The sequence below is a fragment of the Pelophylax lessonae genome, assembly GCF_965119305.1.
Source record: "Pelophylax lessonae genome assembly, chromosome: 6".
Taxonomy (NCBI): Eukaryota; Metazoa; Chordata; class Amphibia; order Anura; family Ranidae; genus Pelophylax; species Pelophylax lessonae.
Genome location: NC_138773.1, coordinates 174,051,377 through 174,072,837, shown reverse-complemented (window position 1 = coordinate 174,072,837; position 21,461 = coordinate 174,051,377). Strand labels below are relative to the sequence as shown.

Sequence of the window (21,461 nt, the reverse complement as noted above, 5' to 3'; positions counted from 1 at the left end):
ACTGCAAAAATCGATTACTTAATGACGTCATTTCCGGGGGCGGGGTCAGTACAGATTGTCATGGCGGCGCTGGCGCATGATGATAGTGGCGGCGGCGGCCAGGCCTCGTGGGAGAGGAGAGCGGAGCTATCAGTGTTTTGGCCCCAGGAAGGTTTGGGGCGGCCGTGGCCTTCCTAGCCGGAGATGTGACGGCGGAAGATGACAAGAACCGGGAGAGCGGCAGAGCCAGGTGAGGGGGCGGATAGGGGAAGCACACTGAGGGAGAGGTAGGGCTGCGGAATATAATCGAAAGATCGATGCATCGCGATTCGACCCTTCGCGATTCTGCATCGATGCGGGCTGCCGGCATAATCGATTAGGAAATGACGTCATCAGCCGCGGCCACGCCCTATTGCGCAAGGGAGAAAAAAAAAAATCACAAGATCGGCAGCCGATTGGTGGGTTAGTGGCGGGAGCTTAATAAAAAGGCTCCGCCCCTCCCTTTCCGTCTCTTTGACCCGGGCCGAGGCGCAGCAAGACATCCCCCGCGTGTATCGGCGTCCCACCTGCGGCCTTGCAGCCAAGAAGCCAGCCAGCCAAGCCAGTCCACACTCCACACACAGGAGCGAGGAGCCCCAAGTGCGTCGCCAGCGCCACCAGCCTCACCTTACCGTAGCCGACCGTCCCAGGCCCAGCCGCCACTGCCAGTGACGCCAGCCGCCCGCCACAGAGCAGCACAGTACCTGTCCTCCTCTGCAATGCAGTGCACAACAACAATCCACACAGTCACACAGCAGGTATGTCCGAACAAATAATTGTGTAATCATACATGGGGGTCTTGTCTGTATCTCTGGGGGATGTCTGTGATGGGGGGGGCCTGGGACAGGGGACGGTCGGTCGGGGCCCAGAGGTACTGTTCTGCTGTGGCAGTCTGGCAGCCAGGGGGCTCTCTGAGTGTCAGTGGGGGCCTGGGGGTCTCTGTCAGTGGCTATGGGGGTCTGGGCAAGGGGGGGACTCACTCAGTGTTTGTCAGTGCTGTGGGGGATTGGGGAAGGTGTGGGACATCCAGGTCTCTGTCAGTGTGTCAGGCTGCAGTGTCAGCTCAGCTGTGGGGGGAGGGGGGGGGTCTCTGTCAGTGTCACTGTCACAGGCAGCTGTGGGGTAAGGGGGGGCCCCCGGGGGTTTTGGCTCATTGCATGCATAAGGGAGTCTGACAGTCATATTTTATGAAAGATGTTGCTTGGTTGACTTGTTGCGGCTTAGTTTACAAGTTTTTTTTTTTTTTTAGTTTTTTTTTTTTAAACACTGACAGTTTGGCAACTTACGTCATCCGTCTCCGTCACATACGTGGTAGTATGGTGGTAATGGCAGAAGGAGAAAAAGATCGAGAGATAAAAAAATGCACCTAGCGTTTTAAGAGCAAACATCTGGGCACATTTCGGATTTTACGAACACACAGGGAAGCGCGAGTTGGACAAGACACACGCCGTATGTAAAGCCTGTCACACAAAAATTAAATACCTAGGGAATACTACGAACTTGAGAAACCATGTTAGCCGTTTTCACTCTGAGTTAGTAACACCTGTCGCCACCAGCAGTGCCACCACTGCCAAGGAAAGACTGCTAGACCCAGATCAGCCAAGAATTGATGCCATACTGTCAACTTATCCGCCCAACTCAGAAAAAGGGAAGAAACTAACCAAAGCTGTGGCAGCTTTCATCGCCAAGGACCTACGGCCTTACTCAGTTGTGGACAACGCCGGGTTTCGCTACCTTGTGAAGACGCTAGAGCCACGTTATAAGATCCCATCACGCAGGCACTTTACAGAAAACGTTGTACCTGCACTCTACCACGACACCAAAGCTCAAGTACTTGCGTCAATGAACCAAGCCAGTCGAGTCGCAATAACGTGTGATTCATGGACGTCAGTCACAACGGAGTCCTATGTTACAATAACAGCACATTACGTTACTAAGGACTGGCAGGTCTTGTCACATGTGTTGCAAACAAGAGCCATTTATGAGTCTCACACAGGTGCTCATCTGGCAGAGCTACTGTCTCATGTCGTGGAAGAATGGCAGCTGTCTGATAAATCTGTAGTGCTTGTGACCGACAACGAGGCGAACATGATAGTTGCAGCTCAAGTTGGTAAATTTCCTCATGTTAAATGTTTTGCCCATACACAATCTTGCATGTCAGCGGGCACTGAAAGGGGCCACGCTCTCCAGGCTTCTCGCCAGAGTGCGACGAATATCCACATTCTTCCATCGCAGCACTAGAGCAAGCCACTGTCTAAAAGAGAAACAAATGTCTGGGCCTGAAGAATCATAAGCTAATAACTGATGTGCCAACAAGATGGAACAGCGCATATGACATGGTCAAGAGGTTCTTAGAACAACCTGCAGTTTGTGCCACCTTGCTGTCTCCAGAAGTCAGAAAAGGAGAGTCTGATCTCTGCACTCTCAATGAAACAGATGTGTCAAATGCAGGACGCTGTGAGTGCATTAAAGCCAATGAAGGATGCAACCTTGCTGATGTCAGAAGAGCGCAACCCAACAGTGTCTCTCATTGCCCCTCTAAATGCACAACTGCTCCAGAGCATGACAGACACCATGGGAGACACAGCCATGACCCATGAGATCAGAAATGCCATCAAAACAGATCTCCTGAAGAGGTACAGCAGTGAGGCAGAAGATCCTTCATACAGCCTCTGCTCTGGATCCTCGCTTTAAAGGACTGCCTTTTATTCTCAGAGGAGGAGAGATCGGAGATATACAGAGGTGTGACTGAGGAGGCTGCATGTTTGGAGGTAATTAGAATTTCATCATGTTTCCTGCCAGACAGCTAGAAGCTCAGCTACATTGTGTTGTGTAATAACATGCCCTGATTCACTGATGCGGTGTGGGAAGTGGAACTGTATGGTATGGATTACCGTGCAGTTTCCCACACCTCATCAATGAATCACACTCTTAGTCAGTTCAGCTCTTCTTATACTATTCTCTTTTGTTCAAACACACAGATTACATCTAATAGAAGGACAAATGTGGATGAAGTGCCTAGGGAAAAAGCAACTGTGGAAGAAGAAACAACACCCATTGAGGAGGACAGCCATTCTCCTCCCAAAAAAAGGCCACAACATCGCTGCTCATGACTTTGCTGGGGCAGTCTTTCACTGATGGTGCAATAGAACGAACCTAAGACCCCCTATGCCAAGGCAGAAAACGAAATGGAAAAATATTGTAAAGCCCCACCTCTGCCTCTCACTGAGGAGGACCCTTTAAAATGGTGGCGTGAGCATGAGGTCATTATTCCCCCTCCTCTCTCAGCTGTCAAAGCACTACTTGTGTATCCCAGGTACAAGTGTATCTGCAGAGCGGGTTTTCTCTACTGCAGGAGATGTTATAACAGCGAAAAGAAGCAGTCTTAAACCTGAGCATGTGGATCATCTAGTGTTCTTACAGAAAAACCTACATGTTCCCAAATGCTAAGCACTGAAATAATTACTAATTCATGTTTTTAATGAATTACTAATTCAGTCTGCCGCCAGTCACCAGTCAGTCTTGTTTTATAGCTTTATAGCACTGATGGTTTGTTTTTGAAGATTGTCCTGTCCAATGTGTCCATTTCCAATCCATAATCCATTCCGTTGCTTCACACTAAAAGTGTCTAGGCAAGTAGGCAGGGGGTTCATTTAACCCTCAACCAAATAAATAATATTAAAGTGTATTTTCTTCTAGACAACTGACTGACACCAAGCCAGCCACGGTGCAGCATTATAGAAAGGAAAATCATTGAGAGAAATAACTTGTACATTTGAAGCTTAACCTCGAGTAAATCTTATCTTATTGGATCACAAATAAATACACCAATTGTGGATTCTTGTGTAATATACTATATTTGTGAGTTTGTGAATGTGACCCCCATAGGATTTCCTCAAGGTTAAGCTTCAGTTTACAATTTATTCTCTCAAGGATTTTCTTTCCTCTAATGGTGGCTTGTTGGCTAGCTTGGCTTCAGTTACAGATGTAATCGACATGGTAGAGTGCTGCTCAGTGCAGGTAAAGTTTTCTTTCTGTAACGTGACTGACTGACTGTCGTGACAACTCAAGAGCTTATAACGCAGCTCTAGCATTAACTCAACACACACAGTGTGTGTGTGTGTTGAGTTGATGCTGAGGCTGCGTATAAGCTTTTGAGTTGTCACGACACACACACACACACACACACACACACACACACACACACACACACACACACACACACTGTTTATTTGACTGGCAATGGCAGGGGCAAACACAATCGCAGTGAACCTGGAACATTTTATATTTTTTACAGCTTTTCTGGCACTGGAGAGATGGAGAATGGCTTGTTTTCAAAAATGGTCCATTCACATAAGTGAATTGATAATTATTTAAGCTTATATTTGTATAACTCCCCTCTAGCAGCCATCAACTCACTTCACTTGAGTTGACTGGCAGTTGCAGGGGGAAACAAACATCACGGTGAACATGGAAGTTATGCAGCAGTGCACTATTGCCGGGTTCACCTTTGATATTTGCTACTAGTCAGGAAGTGCTCTGTTTTGTAGAGGACAGGTTATGGCACACACCTGGAATTTATTGCAACGCATGTCTGTCTGCTGGTCTGTTGTACTCTGTAGCAATAGCAAGTGTAGGGGGTTCCCTCAACCAAACAAATACTAAAGGTAAAAGTGTATCTAGACAACTGAAGGCAAGCCAGGCAGCCACATTACAGGAAAGGATTAAATCAATCATACATTGAAGCGTAAAACCTTGATTAAATCTTTACTGGAACACAAATACACATAAACCTGACCTAACCTATATGCCTTGAGTTGTACCAGTGTGGCAATGCCAAACCTCTCTTCAGTTCTCATGATTCTGATGCAGACTGTTGTGTGTTTTTTTGTGATCCCATGAAGATTTACTCAAGGTTTAAGCTTCAGTTGATGATTTACTCTGTCAAGGGTTTTCCTTCCTATAATGGTGGCTTTGGCTTGGCTTCAGTTGTGTTTAATCGTGGTAGAGACAGACTGTCTGCAGGACAGGTAACGTTTTCTGTAAAGTAAGTGACATAAAAGTGACATAAGTGAATTGATAAGCTTAAAGCTTATTTATATTTGTAACTCCCCTCTAGCAGCCAATCCATCAACTCACTTAAGTTGACTGGCAGTTGCAGAGGGAAACAAACATCACGGTGAACATGGAAGTTATGCAGCAGTGCACTATTGCCAGGTTCACCCTTGATGTTTGCTACTAGTCAGGAAGTGCTCTGTTTTGTAGAGGACAGGTTATGGCACACCTGGAATTTATTGCAATGCATATTCACATAAAAGGATTTATATATAATGTTTTGTGGGAATTTATGATGACCATTTTCACAAGAATATTAGCTTGGCTGGCTTCTTCTATCTTGGCTTGCCTTTAAAGTACAACTATAGGCCAAACTTTATCAAAATCCAAAAAGTTTTGCCTTTAGTTGTACTTTAAATGGTGGTAGGCCTGGCTTATATTAATATTTTCTTTTATGAAGCAGTAAACTGCACTACTACAGTTTACCAATTTTACTGTTACTTCTAGTAAAATACTAGTGTTGTCTGTCTCTGCTATGCTGTTTGCATTTTCAGACCTTCCTATATGTTTGCAGTGCAAGTGCACTAAAGTATGCAGGGCTTGCAGGCCATGACAGGGTCCAGGAAAGTGTCCTTTGAAGCAAATGAAAATAAAAAGGATTCTTTTATTTGTGACTGCTTGATTGTTTCTTTTTTTTTATAAAGTTTTGAAAACCATTGGGCAGTGGGCTGGGCATGGGCATTGGGCAGTAATCGTGATGCATCGCGGAATCGAATCGTATCGAAACGCGACCCTAATAATCGTAATCGCATCGAATCGTGAGGTAAGTGAAGATGCACAGCCCTAGGGAGAGGATCTCATATGCTACTCGTGTGGGTGGGCCGGGGATGCGGCCAGCTTTTGAGATATCACCCGCCTGAACCCCCTGCTGCCCGCTCTGGCGCCTGCCTGCCCGCCTATCTGGCCACTCGCCTGCCTGTCTGCCCGGCCACCCACCTGTCTGCCCGCCTGCGCGGCCACCCGCCGGCACTTGGAGAGAGCAGCCGACCAGGAGCATGTGATGTGTGTGAGCCTGCGAGGTAAGCTCAGCTTTTCCCTTATTGCCAGTGTGTTCCCTGATGCAGGTGGGGGATGGGGGAGTCAGTGTCAGTTCCCCGCATCCCCCACCTTGCACTGTCCGACTCCACAGTGACATTTTAACCCACCTTCCCCCCTTCTGCATTTGTGGTAATGTAGTATTATTACTCCCTCCCCCCACATTAGGGGGTCATGGAAGGGGTTAATGTTCAATGCCACTGACCACCAATGTGGGAGAGGGGGTTAATAATACTGACACCTGTGCTGGGGGTTATTAATGCAGCCTCTGACACTAATGCTGGGGGGTCTTTAATGCGTCCACTGACACTAATTCTGTGAGAGTGGTGGCGAACCCTGACAGCAGGACATCGCCTCCTGTCACCCTCTTCTCGGAGTCTGGCAAAGAACAGGCCCAGGACGGCCTCCCCACACAGACCTCCACAGTTCCCAGGTATGCTTGCTTCTCAGCCCCCCCCTGCCATGATGCCTGCCTCCCAGGGTGTAATGGATCCCTTTGCAGCATTTTCATCAGGGGATCAGCCTGTCTGTGTCTCATCAAGGACATGCTATATACCCTAAAATCCTCCATGCACGCGGACATGATGTCCTGCATGCATCAATTCAAATCAGAATTACAGTCCCTGGGCTCAAGGGTGGATTGTGTGGACCCTGGGCCCTGGTAAGGAGGAATGCTGTTCTCCACTGTCATGGCGGCCGCTATTTTCACTGGCAAAAAAAAGCAAAATGGCCGCTGGACTACACAAACATGGCCACCGTTCATAGACCACAGGCTACAACAAAATGGCAACCCCGAACAGCACCACAAGGCTCCCAGGGACCCAGGAGTGGTCCCTAGGCCTCAAGGACAGACCCAGGCAAGACCCTAGCAAGAGCGCCCACCAGGTACAACTCTTTACCCCCCCCCCCCACAGCCGACCATCCGGTCGCACCCCCAGCTCCCATCACCCTGCCCCCACCCCAGGAGGAAGACCAGCCCACCCACACAACCCCAGAAGTGGAGGGGGGGTAAGATGGGGGACAGATGAAAGGGGGTGCCTGACGGGAAGGAGGTGAACCCGGGGGCCCGACAGTCCCATGGAGGGGCCCACATCCACCACAAAACCCTCCAGGGGGAGAGGGAAGGGGACAGCTACTCCGTAAACCAGGAACCAGATGGGCGCCACTCTAAACAGAACCCCTCACCACGGAAATGGGGGGGCTGTTGGCCAGGAAGAATGCTGCGACTCAGGGCAAGACCCTGTCATATGCGACCTCGTGAGCCGTTTAACTCGCAGGCCAGCCCCCGTACAGTGGGGCTTTGTCGTGACGACCTAGCGCGGAGCTGAGGTCTGCACGCGCTAGTTGGTCAGACTGGGGTGACCACTAGATCTAGATTATCCAGCCTGTCGCCCGGCCCGGTAGTTTGGGGGATAACCATATGCATAGCCAGCATTTTTTTCTGCCTAGCGTCCTACTCCTGTAGGGGGCAGTATCAGAAATAGGCCTGGTCCTTAACCACTTCTGAGCCTGCAGATTTTCCCCCTTAATGAACAGGCCTTTGATACAATTTGGCAATGCCTTAACAATTGCACGGTCGCACGACACTGTACCCAAATAAAATTGATGTCCATTTTTTCCCCCACAAATAGAGCTTTCTTTGTGTGGTGATCACCTCTGCGTTTTTTTGCACTATAAAACAATTTCAGTTTCTGCTATACAACATTCCAAAAAAAAAAAAAAAAAAAAAAAAAAATCATAATTTTAGCCCAATTTGTATTCTGCTATATTTTTGTTGGAAAAAAAAACCCCAATAAGCGTATTTTGATTGGTTTGCACAAAAATTATGCGCCTACAAGCTATGGGAAAGATTGGTCTTTATTTTACTAGTAATGGTGGCAATCAGCAATTTTAAGCGGAACTGCAACATTGCGGCAGACAGGTCAGACCCCTGACATTGAAACTTTTGGGGGGGCAAGATCAGTGACATTACAGTAATCCGTGCAAAAAAAATGAACTGTTACTGTAATAATGCCACTGGCAGAAAAAGGGTTAACTCAGGAGCGATCTAAGGGTTCAGTGTGAACCTAGGGGGGTATTTTCTAACTGTGGGGGTGATGGGCTTGTGAAATCAATACAGAGACGTGTTTCTAAACAGGAGGAACACAGGAGCTCTGCATTGATACCAAAGAGAACGATCTGCTGTGTTTACAACAGCAGACCGCTGTTCTCTCTTCACAGGGAGCGATCGTGGGTGCCCGGTGGCAATCGCAGCCGCGGATCACCTTTCCCGCTGGCAAATGAGCATGCACGCCCCCAGGATCGCTCCCGTGGACCACCGTACAGGTACGGCGATTTGCGGGAACCTGCCGACCCGCCGCCATATAACTGGGGTGGCTGGTCGGCAAGTAGTTAAGGGAACGCTTAATATTAATCAGTATAGCATTGAGTCAAACTTCTGGGATATTGATCTGGTCATTTAAAAGTGGATGTAAACCCTCACACATACCCAGTGAAGAGAACAGCCTCCAGTGATACACAGATGAAACATCTCCCTACATAAGTTTTACATGCATATCTGCTGTCTTCAGCCTTAAATACTCTTTAGAAAGTGCACATCAGGTTAGAAATTCTCTTCCTGTTCAGCACTGGGAGTGTTGTGTTGGTATACACTGTTGAGACAGTTGATTAGAGGAAAGGCACACACCCCCCACTTCACATAGGCAGAGGAAGGAATGAGCTGTGAATAGACCAGCTCTCTGCTAATAGCACCCACCCCGACAATTCAGCCTGGTTTTATCTCAGTTGACGGAGAACTGGTCAGAAGTTATGCTGGTAACAGAAGAAGAACTGAGCAGGAGAAAGCTACAGGACTTGGGGCTTTGAAGAGAGATAAGAAAAAAAACTGCAGATAGTGGTGTCTAGGTGAAATTTAATGCATCAGGTTTACATCCAGTTTAAGAAGCTTTAGTGAAATTAAATTAACAGGTGCACTAGATGTGCAACAATGAGGCAACCTCCAAAACCAGAATGGTTTTACAGGTGGAGGCCACTGACTTTTTCCCCCCTACTCATCTTTTGACTGTTTTTGTTTTTCACTCGTTTTGCATTTGGCTAGGGTCAGTGTCACTACTGGTAGCATGAGGCAATACCTGGACCCTATAGGAGGTTGCACAGGCAGTCCAACTCCGGAATGGCACATCAATTTGTGCAATTGCCAGAAGGTTTGCCGTGTCTCCCAGCAGTCTCAAGAGTATGAAGGAGATTCTAGGAGACAGGGCCGTAGAAGGTCCTTAAAGCGGAGTTCCACCCAAAAGTGGAACTTCCGCTTTAGGTGGTCCTACCCCCGACATGCCACATTTGGCATGTCATTTTTTTTGGGGGGGGGGGGGGGGGAGCGGGTACCTAGTTTTGACAGGTACCCGCTCCCACTTCCGCTCGGAGCGCCCTGAGCGGAAGTTCTCCTCTCCCCCTCCCTGCAATCTTCTGGGACATGTCAGAGGTCCCAGGAGATTGCCGGCCAATCATGGCGCACAGCGCGACTCACGCATGCGCAGTGGGTACCCGGCTGTGAAGCCGCAAACTGTTACAGCCGGGTGCCCACAGCAGTGCTCATTGCCCAGCACCGTGGAGCTTGATTAGCCAAAACGAATGTGGTTTTTATTTTCAGTGTTCTGTTTACTTTCTTGAATTTATGGAATATTTATTCACTTTTTTGTACAAGTCATGACCTATTTTTCTACAAGTCATGACCTATGTACTGGTTTGGTCCTTGTTAATTGGGCCTTCTTGCTGTGATCACTGACGTTGCACCTGACACAGGAAGGCCCCCACACTTTGATGGGGGCCCTTGTATTCTCTGGCTAGGCCACATTTGGATAATGTTCCCCCCCCCCCCCCACACTTTTGGTCGCCTGAGAAATTTCCTGTGTCGGCAGTTTTTGTTCACAATATGGCCGCGATCTGGTCTCTGGATGTTGTCATTTCGGAGACCGGAAGCGATGCGTGATGTTATCACGGCACGCATGCGTTCTACATATATGGAGACGCCGGGATTATAGACGCCATTCTCTGTCCCCTCCACATGTAAAGAGAGAATTAGATATTTACTGCTGGATTGCTTTTAAATTTTTTGAGAACATCCAGAAGACTTGGAGGGTGCCACCTCTATGGTTGGTTTTCTAGCCATGCAATACAAGTTGCGGGAGGACTTGAGTCATCTAATCCTAGTAAGAAGTATTGGGCAGTCTTTCCACCTCTGACTTTTTAGCATTTTACTACAAGCCTAATGCCCTCCTCCCTTTTTTGGCATGCAGGCCCTGTCATATTTGCTTCAGGCTTCTATTGCCAGTTGGGTATCAGAACTGGATACTGTTTTACAGCGATCCTTGTTGCAACGTCATTTGCTGATCCTAGCTAGGTCTTAATTCATGGGTGCACCCATACCAAATGGTCTTAAGATGCAAGTTATTTTTTTTTTTTAATTATTTATTTATTTGAAATATGCATGAAATGGTATTTAATACATGCATACATGCATTTTATCTGAAATACAATTATTGCATTGCAGAGGTGGCAAAAAATTCCTGAGGAAGAACGTAGATTATACATTTCGAAAAGCGTTGGATTTTCCCCTGCTGTGGTTACATCAAAGCTGATTATCCTTTTGGAATTTTCAGCATAGCTGGGAGGAACACCATTTCGCCATCTGATCCAATACGTGGCCATTTTTCTTTATTTTCCATGTTGAGATCATACATGTATATTCTGTGTTCTCATTCCTTGACAGGTTTGTCCTTATTTTTGAATAAAATGTCTACTTTATACAAAATTTGTTTGGATTGCCTTAAAAATCTCACATTGAGGATCTAGTAGGTTTTTATTAACTACTAGGGATAATGGCAACCACACCTCTAGCCACCTAGTCATTACACTTCTATAGTAATTCTAGTATTATTGCCTAGTTTAGCTAAACTGCTGGTGAGTAAGTGCGTTGTCTGTGAACAAAGTGTACCAACATGAGGTCTGGAGCAAGGTTCCACACAAGCCTGTAATTTGTGGGGGGGGGGGGGGGGTGACAATGCATATTTTAGTGTGGGTCTATCAGAACAACCTAGTGTCTGGATTGGGAGGGGGGGGGGGGGAACTTTTGGGGTGCTCACTAACTGGCCAGTGTTGGTATTTATCCAAAGATGGACAGACAGCAATACCTCACATATTCTGCCCCCTTCCCATCATTGTCCCTGTACACACAATCCATGTGAAAAACACAACCTTAAAGAGATGGTCACTGCTCAAAATAGGAAAGTAAGCTCCCATCATGGGGAACTCTTGAAATAAACTTCTGGTCTCAGGGAACCATGTACTAAAATTGCTATATTTTTAGCTCACTTTACATTACGGTGTATGGCAAGTATGAGAAGAATGACCCTTACATTTGTGGTCAGTGGGAACCCACTGTTTTATTGTCACTAATGACCTAATGTTAGTTCCAGTGGTTGGATACTGCTGCTTTCTGGCAAATCCCTTATTTCAGCACCATGTCCTGAAAGGGGTAATAATATATATATATATATATATATATGCTACAAAAACTCAGTTAAAGATTAGGTGATGAATGAGGGGTTGGGGAATAAGCAAACTGTGTTAGGGTCAAGTTAACGTGCGCAAGGTTAAAAGTGTTAACATGTGCTTTACAGTTAGTGATGGTTTAAGCACCACTTTTTGTAATGTGCTTAGTGTTTATTTAGGATCAAATGGATGAAAAATTATACCAAAACTTGCTTGCCTATAAATACAGTCACTGACTCAGGACAAGCAGGCAAGTCAAAGCTCCCTTTTGCATACTTTCACTGGGTCAGTGCCTTAAAGTATTGAAGTCACGGGATTAGCTTTTAACAAGCAATTAAAATGAAATTTCTTTTCTCTGTGCAGACTGTTACCGGTTTTATGGTTTCTGGCTTTGTGCTGGGATTATCAGTTTAAGGGTCCCTTTCTGAGCACTACCGGATCCCTCCCCACTGTTATGGGAAAGAGGAGAGGGGGCAGTTGATCTAGTCCTGTCCGTGAGCAATACAGTATATTTAGTGAGCTACAAAAACCCACAGAATATCCGACTAGGTCCAAAAGACGGATTCCAAACCTTAAACTGGTGGGGGGCTCTAAAATAAAGTAGTTATAAAATACTACAAACAGAAAAAACGTGGATGTGGGCTCTACCTCTTACCCCTTGTATCAACATGAATCTTGACCCTTTACACCAGTGGTCCTCAACTCCGGTCCCCAGGGCCCACTAACAGTCCAGATTTTAAGTATTACCTTGGGGAGATGCAGACTAGAGTACTGCAATCACTGAGCAGCAAATGATATCACCTGGGATGCATTTCAGTTATCTTGCAAACCTGGCCTGTTAGTGGGCCCTGTAGGCCAGGGTTGAGGACCACTGCTGTAGGACAAGGTTGAGGACCACAGCTTTACACCACTGTTTTTTTTTTGGACCAAAAGACTAATTTGCTTACCAAAAAGTGACAGCTTCTGATTGTAAAAATAAATAGCTTTACAGTATTCCCGATTTTTAAATTTACACAATATTGTGTAAATTTAAAAAAAGGAATAAGGATTTTTTTTTTTTTTTTTTTTTTTTACAATCAGGAGCTGTCACTTTTTGGTGAGTATTCAAATTAGTCATTTTTTTGGACCCAAGAACAGTGGTGTGAAGGGTTAAGATTCAGGTTGATACAAGGGGTAAGAGGTAGAACTCACATCCATATTTTCCTTTGTTCATAGTACATTTAGTGAGCAATGTCACCTAGGATCGAATGTGTGTTACTGGCAAGATCACAAGGTGACAGCAAAGCAAAACCTAAAAACAAAAAAAACACATGCAGCCACCACATACAAGGACTGGTAAGCTGTAATGCATAACATTTGCGCATCAAAATTTAGCAATGCAAGGAAAGATCTTACCTCATCATGCATTTCTTCACTGTGTTGCTTATAGTTCATTGAAAATACATGCTTTTTCATACCAATATGGTCCTCTGGAGCTTCTCTTTTACGAGTGTTACTTTGTCTTTCGTCCAGCATCGGTCTGTGTCCCGATTCAAAACTCTGAGTATTCGCACTGTCACGAAGGGGACTTGCATCTGAGCTATGGTCCAGTTTGTAAACATGGTTGTGTTCATCTCGCTCGGAAACAAAAGCAGTGTCTGTGGTAGGTTCACTGGATTTAGTCCTTTTCTTCTCCTTTCTTCTGTGAGGTTTTTTCTCAGGTTGTTCTCGGGTCATATCCGTACCATTTACTGGCTCAGCAATTTGTCCTCCATGGTCCAGTTGATTCAATGCAAGATTATGACCAAGGTGGCTATGGTTATGAGAATGGTTTGTACCTTTATGAGTGTGGTTATGCAAGTGAGGACTACGGGATAATTTATGTTCAACTGGCAATGATGCCTTTTTCTCTTTACAATCATTGTGCGCTTTAGAGGATACAGCATTTTTGGTTTCATTTTCTGCATTCGTGTGGGAATGATGATTGTGTATGTGAAAGTGCTTTCCTTCTTGAACATCCAACATATCCAAATGTGAAACTGGGTCATGACCAACATCTTCATGACCAATCTCAACTACTTTTACCTCACCAAGGCCCAAGCTGTTTAAAAGTTTTTCAAGTCCAGAATAGGACAGCCTTCCATTCTCCCCATAGCGAATGAACAGTTTTTCAATATAGTATTTCTGTTCATGTTCAGCCTCCGGTGACAATGGCTGGCTTGTGAACAGTTTTGCAGCATCATTCTGAAGATAGGGCTCTGAAATCTGATAGTCACTGTGAATGCTGTTTTCATCTGATGCAATTCCATGATCGTGTACATAACCATGGCAATGGTTGCAGTGATGAAAAATAAACAAACAAATGAAACAGAATTTTGTATGCACATGTACCTTCATTTCTATTGTACCTAGAAGGGGGGGGGGGGGGGGGAGGAGAGAGAAAAAAAAAATAAAGTCAACATAAGAAATCTATTTGTATGAAAAGCATGGATGTACAACAAAGTCTTACAATGCATCCAGAACGTATTCACAGCACTTCACTTTTTCCACGTCATGTTACAGCCTTACCCCAAAAATGGATTGATTTTTTTTCCCCAAAATTCTACAAACAATACCCCATAATGACAATGTGAAAGAAGTTTGTATGAAATCTTTGCAAATTTTTAGACAGTTTCTCCTATTTTTCTTTGCAGGACCTCTCAAGTGCCATCAGGTGGGACTGGGAGTGTCTGTGCACAGCTATTTTCAGATCTTTCCAGAGATGTTCAAATTGGGTTCAAGCTTGGGCTTTGGTTGGGCCACTCAAGAACATTGAGTTGTCCCGTAGCCACTATCTTGACTGTGTGCTTAGGGTCGTTGTCCTGTTGGAAGATGAACCGTTGCCCCAGTATGGAGGTCCAGAGCGCTCTGGAGCATGTTTTCATAAAGGGTGTTTCTGTACATTGCAGCACTCATCTTTCCCTCGATCCTGACAAGTCTCCCAGTTCCTGCCAATGAAAAACATCCACACAGCATAAAGGTGATATTTTCAAATCTTGCAAATGTGAACCCAATAGTCCATGAGACAACAAGTGAAGTGGCCCCTTACCAAATTCCACTAGACATCAAATAATGTTGTGACCACACATTCCACTCGCAGTGATGAAAACGTGTCCGGCGTCAAAGTTATAATGTAGGTTTCTTACCAGAAATACATGGAGGGTAAACTTTAAACCACTGTTTTGTATGGATTCCTGTATACAGATGGTGCACAGAAACTACTCCCAACTCATGGGACATATGAAGCTTTTCCCTTCCCGGGGGCGTATAAGGCTCTCATAGCTGGATGATGGTATCAGTCACTCGTATAACTCCCCCAGAAGTAGGAAAAAAATAAAGTGGCAATAGTGCATTACCCTTTAACTAATTTATTGAACGAGAAATAACACTTGCATGGCATCAGAAGAAAACACGCAAATAATTCCTGTTGAAAGACGCGGCCGCCTGCAGTGCGGACTGCGTGGTGTGATGGCATGGCAGCTCCCTCTGATGCGTTTCTCCTCCCTAAGCGTCAGCTGGGACCGGAGCATCGCGTCAGAGGAGCTGCCACAGTCACACCACATGGTCTGCACTGCAGGTGGCCACATCTTTCAACAGGAATCATTGTTTGCATGTTTTCTTCTGATGCCATGCAAGTATTTCTCGTTCAATAAATTAATTAGTTAAAGAGTAATGCACTATTGAGACTTTATTTTTTTCCTACTTCTGGGGAGTTATACAAGTGACCGATACCATCATCCAGCTATGAGAGCCTGATACGCCCCTGGGAAGGGAAAAGCTTCATATGTCCCATGAGTTGGAGTAGTTTCTGTGCACCATCTGTATATAGGAATCCATACACCAACAGTGGTTTAACGTTTACCCTCCATGTATTTCTGGTAAGAAGCCTACATTATCACTTGGGTGACACCTGACACGTTTTCATCACTGCGAGTGGAATGTGTGGTCACTACATTTGAGGTCTAGTGGAATTTGGTAAGGGGCCACTTCACTTTTTTTTCGTCTCACGGACTATTGGGTTCATATTTGCAAGATTTGAAGATATCACCTTTATTTCATTTAGACTTGATTTCATGAGTTTGGTGCATTGTCACACTTATGTATCCGTTTGAGAGACTATTGATTGAAGTTTTCTTTGCACAATTGCCACACCGTTTATTTTTGTGGTTTATGTTCATCACATTGTCATATGGTTGTATATTCTACTTATGCATTTTTATGTATTAGATTTTGATGAGCGCACTACTTTCTATATGCAAAGTTCAATCTTTGTTTAGTTTCATCAGACCACAGAACTTTGTTTTGCATGGTCTGAGAGTCCTTAATTCCTTTTTGCAAACTCCAGGCGGGCTGTCATATGCCTTTTACTGAGTGGCGGCTTCTGTCTGGCCACTACCATAAAGTATTGGACAACACAGATGGCACGTACCGTGTTTCCCCAAAAATAAGACCTACCCTGAAAGTAAGCCCTGTTATTTTCGGGGAGGGCTGCAATACAAGCCCATCCTCCCCCACTTCTCTCCTCTTCCCATAGCTGTAAGGGGGGGGGGGTCTCTCAGCCCCTCCCCTCTTCAGTGTTCAGAGCAAGTCAAGGAAGCGTTGAGTATGCTATTAAAAAAAAATTGTGTGAAATACCTTTGTTACAGCGGCAAGCAGCGATGTACCAAAGCTTTTTCAAACTATTATAATATTCTGCGCTTCCGTGACCCCCCCCCCCAGCTGTCAGCAGGGGAGAAGAGTAGAGCAGAAGGGGGGGGGGGGGGAGTGATCACCTGAGCAGCGCTGTACCGAAGGCATTTCACGCTATTATATTACAGAAACACTGGAACATTATATATATAAAAAAAACAGTAATAGTAACCACTTACAGGGCTCGACAAACCCGGGCGCCAGGTCGCATTTGCGACTAGAATTAGCGACCTGGGGTGCCCTGCAGGAGGAGGTGTCCTGTCCCTTTTGCGCCCCCCCCACCTTCTCCTCGAGTGCACGGACTTCCGCGCCGTTCAAAAATTGGGGCCCCGGCTTTTCAGCCTTCTTCTGTGAGATGAGAGGCTAGGGGAACTGGCGCCCTCTTGTGGTGGCCGGGAGTAATGTATGTTCTCAATGCCTTCCCATCTCCTTCCAAAGAGGAAATGAGGGAAGTTTAAGGTTTCATCTCTGTCCAGTTATTAATTTATTTTTTAAATGTAAAAAAAATAATAAGTCTTTTTTTTTTTTTTTTTTTTTTTTTTAAATAAAATTTTTTCTCCATACATATATATATATACACATATATACACATATATACACATATATACACATATATACACATATATACACATATATACACATATATACACATATATACACATATATACACATATATACACATATATATATATATATATATATATATATATATATATATATATATATATATATATATATATATATATACACATATACATATACATATACATATACATATATACATATCTCTATATCTCTCATCGCCGTGCCACAGCCGAAGGCCCCTTTCACACGGGCTGTCTGATCAGGTCCGCCTGTCAGTTTTTCAGGCAGACCTGATCAGACCCTTCATTCTCCTTTATGGAGCAGTAATCTGCTGCCATCTGATCCTGTCCACCAAAAACAGATGGGATGGTGGTTCTATTTTCTATCCATCCCGTGAATCGGATCAGATGGCATCGGATGGAAAGAGACAGACAGTCCGTTTCCATCCAATTGCGCTATAGAAGATAGTGGAGTTCGTCGTATTTGTAAATTTAGTATCCGTTTTATTAAATAAAGCTTGGTTGTTAGTTTAAAAAAAAAAAAAAACTGGCTCCTAACTTTAGCTGGCTCCTAGATTTCAGGCAAATTTGTCAAGCCCTGACTTACTAGGTACAGGCAGAGAGGGAGGGAGAAGATGGCACATTACAGCTAAGACCTATATCGAAAAAAAGCCCTGCTGTCTTTTGGTGCCAAAATTAAGACCTGGGCCTATTTTCAGGGAAACACGGCAGGTCTAGCACATTATCAACACCTTTTTTTTTTTTATTATTCAATAAAAACATAGATGAATATACTCAAACCAATGCTTGCATCATAGCTTTACCATATAAACTGCTTAGATCCTTATGTGTAATGCTTGTAGACACATCGGCTAATGCCTTCCAAGGTTTCCCCCTTCTTAAGAGCCTTGCCTGAGTAGCTTAGTAGGAGTATGGAGTTCTTGTGGTCCTAATCCGTGCCTATAGGGTCAGTGCTGTGGCTGCTCTGAACCTCCTCATGTCTCTACCACACAGGCCCGATTGGTGGAGTGCTGTGGAGATGGTTGGTGTTCTAGAAGGTTCTCCTCCCCACAGAGTGTGTACAAAAAGCCATCGCTGTGATGCCACTTGGCTTGCCAAGTGTTTACTTAAAGCATGGGACTAACAACGCCCTTGACCATCAGTGTAAGAAAGGGGTGACCAGGAAAGCACTCTGACCACAAAAAGAATGACCACAAAAAGAAAGACGCAGAAATTGCCAAGACTGCCAATCCAGTTACTAAGTACTAAGTATATGAGCAAAATGTGAGGACAATCATACAGTACATTCTTGCATACACAATATACCTGTCCCCTAAACTGAAGGCAAAATGTCAGGCGTTCTCCCTGTATTAAAGGGTTAATAAACCTTGATCCTGCATTAACTATATCTGGTCTCCTACAGTACACAGAACATAAAAATGCAATTCTTTTAGTAAATATAAACCGATAAATACCTTTTAGAGCAATCCTGTGACTTTTATCAGTGAGTGCTGCTAGTTTGTAGCAGTTTATTTCTCCCACGATTTTCCCATCAGGCTTCAAGACCCTTAATTATCTGTCTGAACAGTGCTAGTTGGCCCTGTGCTGATCACATGTACCCTCATAAGAAAAAAAATAAAATCATCCATCACGATGTGACATCCCACCCACTGTTCTTTTTTAGTTACTGGGCAAGGAGGAGGGAGGCAAGGACTGGGCTGTCATTTAGGATCTGTACACGCCCAAATGTGTGATGTTGATACCATGTGACCTGACTAGCTCACCTAAAACCAGGAATTGTTATCTGAGCATGAAAGACCAAACTGAGCATGTGCACAGTAAAAGCAGGCTATTCTGCATCTAGACAGATTTTACTGTTGTGGGTTTAGTAACACTTTAGATCTGAGTCTTCTCTCAAATTAATGGTAAACACCCATAAACACTGCACATAAAATATGCTGCAGAGTATCAGTGCCGGTTCACACTAACGCGATCACAGACATCGCATACGGTTCGGAGCGCACTGCTCCTAAAAATCACATGCAATGTCTGTGCGGTGCGAGTTCAGCCATACAGTTTGTATGGCTGAATTCGCACCGCAATCAGTGAACATACACAGGACCTTTTTTAGGTCCGCAGCAGAATCAGATCGCATGGTGGTTCACACCAGTGCGATCCGATTTGTGCAAACTGTCAGATCGCATATACGATCTGATCTGGGGGTGTCGTTAACTCTGAATTGGCACCCCCAGCGTATTGCATATGGCAGTGTGAACTGCCTGTGCTGTGGAAACATGCAGTATATTCACAGTGTTCCGCATCGCAATAGTGTGAACTGGCACTCATGTGAATGACCTGGCTGCCTCTGCAGCCCTGGCCTGGGATATACTATTGTATAGAACACAGACACGGATATAATGTTGTGGCCTAGGGCTGCAACTAACGATTATTTTCATAATTAGTTGGCCGATTGTTTCAATTAACCACTTCTGGACTGGAAGAATTTGCTCCCTCGTGCGACGCTGTATCCAAAAATACAATTGATGTCCTCTTTTCCCCCCACAAATAGAGCTGTTTGGTGGTATTTGATCACCTGTGCGATTATTTTTTGCGCTATAAACAAAAAAAAAAAAAACAAAAAAAAAAAAAATTAAAAAAAAATCAAAATCAAATTTTAGGCCAGTTTGTTGTCTGCTACATTTTTATTTTTTTTTTAACGAAAAAAAAAAAAAATCCCAATAAGCGTATTTTGATTGGTTTGAGCAAATGTTATCGCGTTTGCTAACTACGGGAAAGATTTTGGTCCTTTTTTTTTTGAACTAGTAATGGCAGCTATCTGCGATGTTTTGTGGGACTGCGACATTACGCTGGACAGATTGGACCCCTGACATTTGACACTTGTCTGGGGTACCACTGAAATTACTACAGTAATCAGTGTTAAAATATGCACTGTTACTGTAATAATGCCATTGGCAGGCAGGGACAGGGTTAACCCAGGGGTGATCAGAGGGTTAAATGTGTACCTAGGGGCGTTTCTATCGGTATAGGAGCGGGGCTTGTGAAATGATCAGAAAAACTGAATTTTTGTAAAATCTTACCTGTAAAATGCCTTTCTCCGAGTCCGACAGTCGCCGCCTCTTCATATTCGTCACAATGGGGTATTAGACTTTGCTCCGAAGGAGTAGCTAGGCAACAGAATATGTTAACATTAAAGCTTTTAACATATCCCACCCTCAAGGGGTGGTCCCCTCAGTCAATACCCTCCTACTTCCTGCAACCATATCTCAGTTTCAGTGGAATAGCAGTAGAGTATATAACCAAAACCCCAAAAGAGGGGCGGGGGCGGCGACTGTCGGAGGACTCAGAGAAAGGAATTTTACAGGTAAGCTTTTACAAAAATTCCGTTTTCTCTTACGTCCTCCGACAGTCGCCGCCTCTTCATATTAGTCACAATGGGGACGTCCCAAAGCAGTGCAAACATGAGGGGTGGGAAACGCATCCACGCCGTAAGGCAACGCAGTCTCCGCATCAAAGAAAGGAACCTTACCAAAGGAAGGAAACCAGCTGGGCAAAAGGAAAAAACTTGCTCAACAGGAGCAACAACCCAGGAAAAACAAATAACCAGGGGATAAAAGACATATCCCAACAGCCAGGGATCCCAACAGGTGATCCTAGGGAACAGCCGCACTAAGAACCTTGCGGCCAAAGGAAGCATCCGCCGATGCCTGAACATCTACCTTGTAGAATTTTGTGAAAGTGTGTACGGTCGACCAGGTTGCCGCCTTACACACCTGGGCTACAGAAGCCCCATGACGACAGGCCCAAGACGTACTCCGAGATCTAGTAGAGTGCGCCTTCACAGGCACAGGGGGAACCTTCCCCTGCAAAGCATAGGCCTGTTTAATGGTCTGCCTCATCCATTTGGCGATGGTAGAGGCCGACGCCGCCATGCCCTTCCGAGGACCCTCTGGAAGAACAAACAAGGAATCCGTCTTTCGAAAAGACTCAGTCGATTTAAGGTAAACCCTTTTCGCCCGAACAACATCCAAAGAATGTAGTCTCACCTCTTTCGGATGTTTAGGCTTCGCGCACAGTGAAGGCAAGACAATATCCTCATTGAGATGGAATTCCGAAACTCGCTTCGGAAGAAAGAAGGATTAGGTCGCAAGACCACCTTATCCAAGTGAATAACCAGATACGGAGACTTGCAGGACAAAGCCGCCAGCTCCGACACTCTGCGAGCCGAAGTGATCGCAACCAAAAAGGCGACCTTTTTGGACAACATAGAAAACGAGATCTCCCTGATCTGTTCAAAAGGAGCACGTTGTAACACAGATAGAACGAGATTCAAGTCCCAAGGGGGCAGAGGATCCCTCCTAGGAGGAACCAGATGCCGCACTCCCTGAACAAAATTGCTAACCAAGGAGTTGGAAGCCACGGGACGTTGAAAAA

At 45.0% G+C, this 21,461-nt stretch overlaps 1 protein-coding gene across 1 annotated transcript in view; it reads right to left on the bottom strand.

Annotated features, from left to right (window-relative positions):
• The window catches only part of SLC39A10 (solute carrier family 39 member 10), a 140,066-nt gene extending 125,961 nt beyond the window's left edge, over positions 1 to 14,105 (bottom strand). The window contains exon 1 of the mRNA XM_082262457.1: positions 13,114 to 14,105. Within this exon, the coding sequence (XP_082118583.1) occupies positions 13,114 to 14,094 (981 nt within the window). The 5' untranslated portion in view covers positions 14,095 to 14,105. The remainder of the gene's footprint in view (positions 1 to 13,113) is intronic.
• Between the last annotated feature and the right edge of the window lie 7,356 nt (positions 14,106 to 21,461).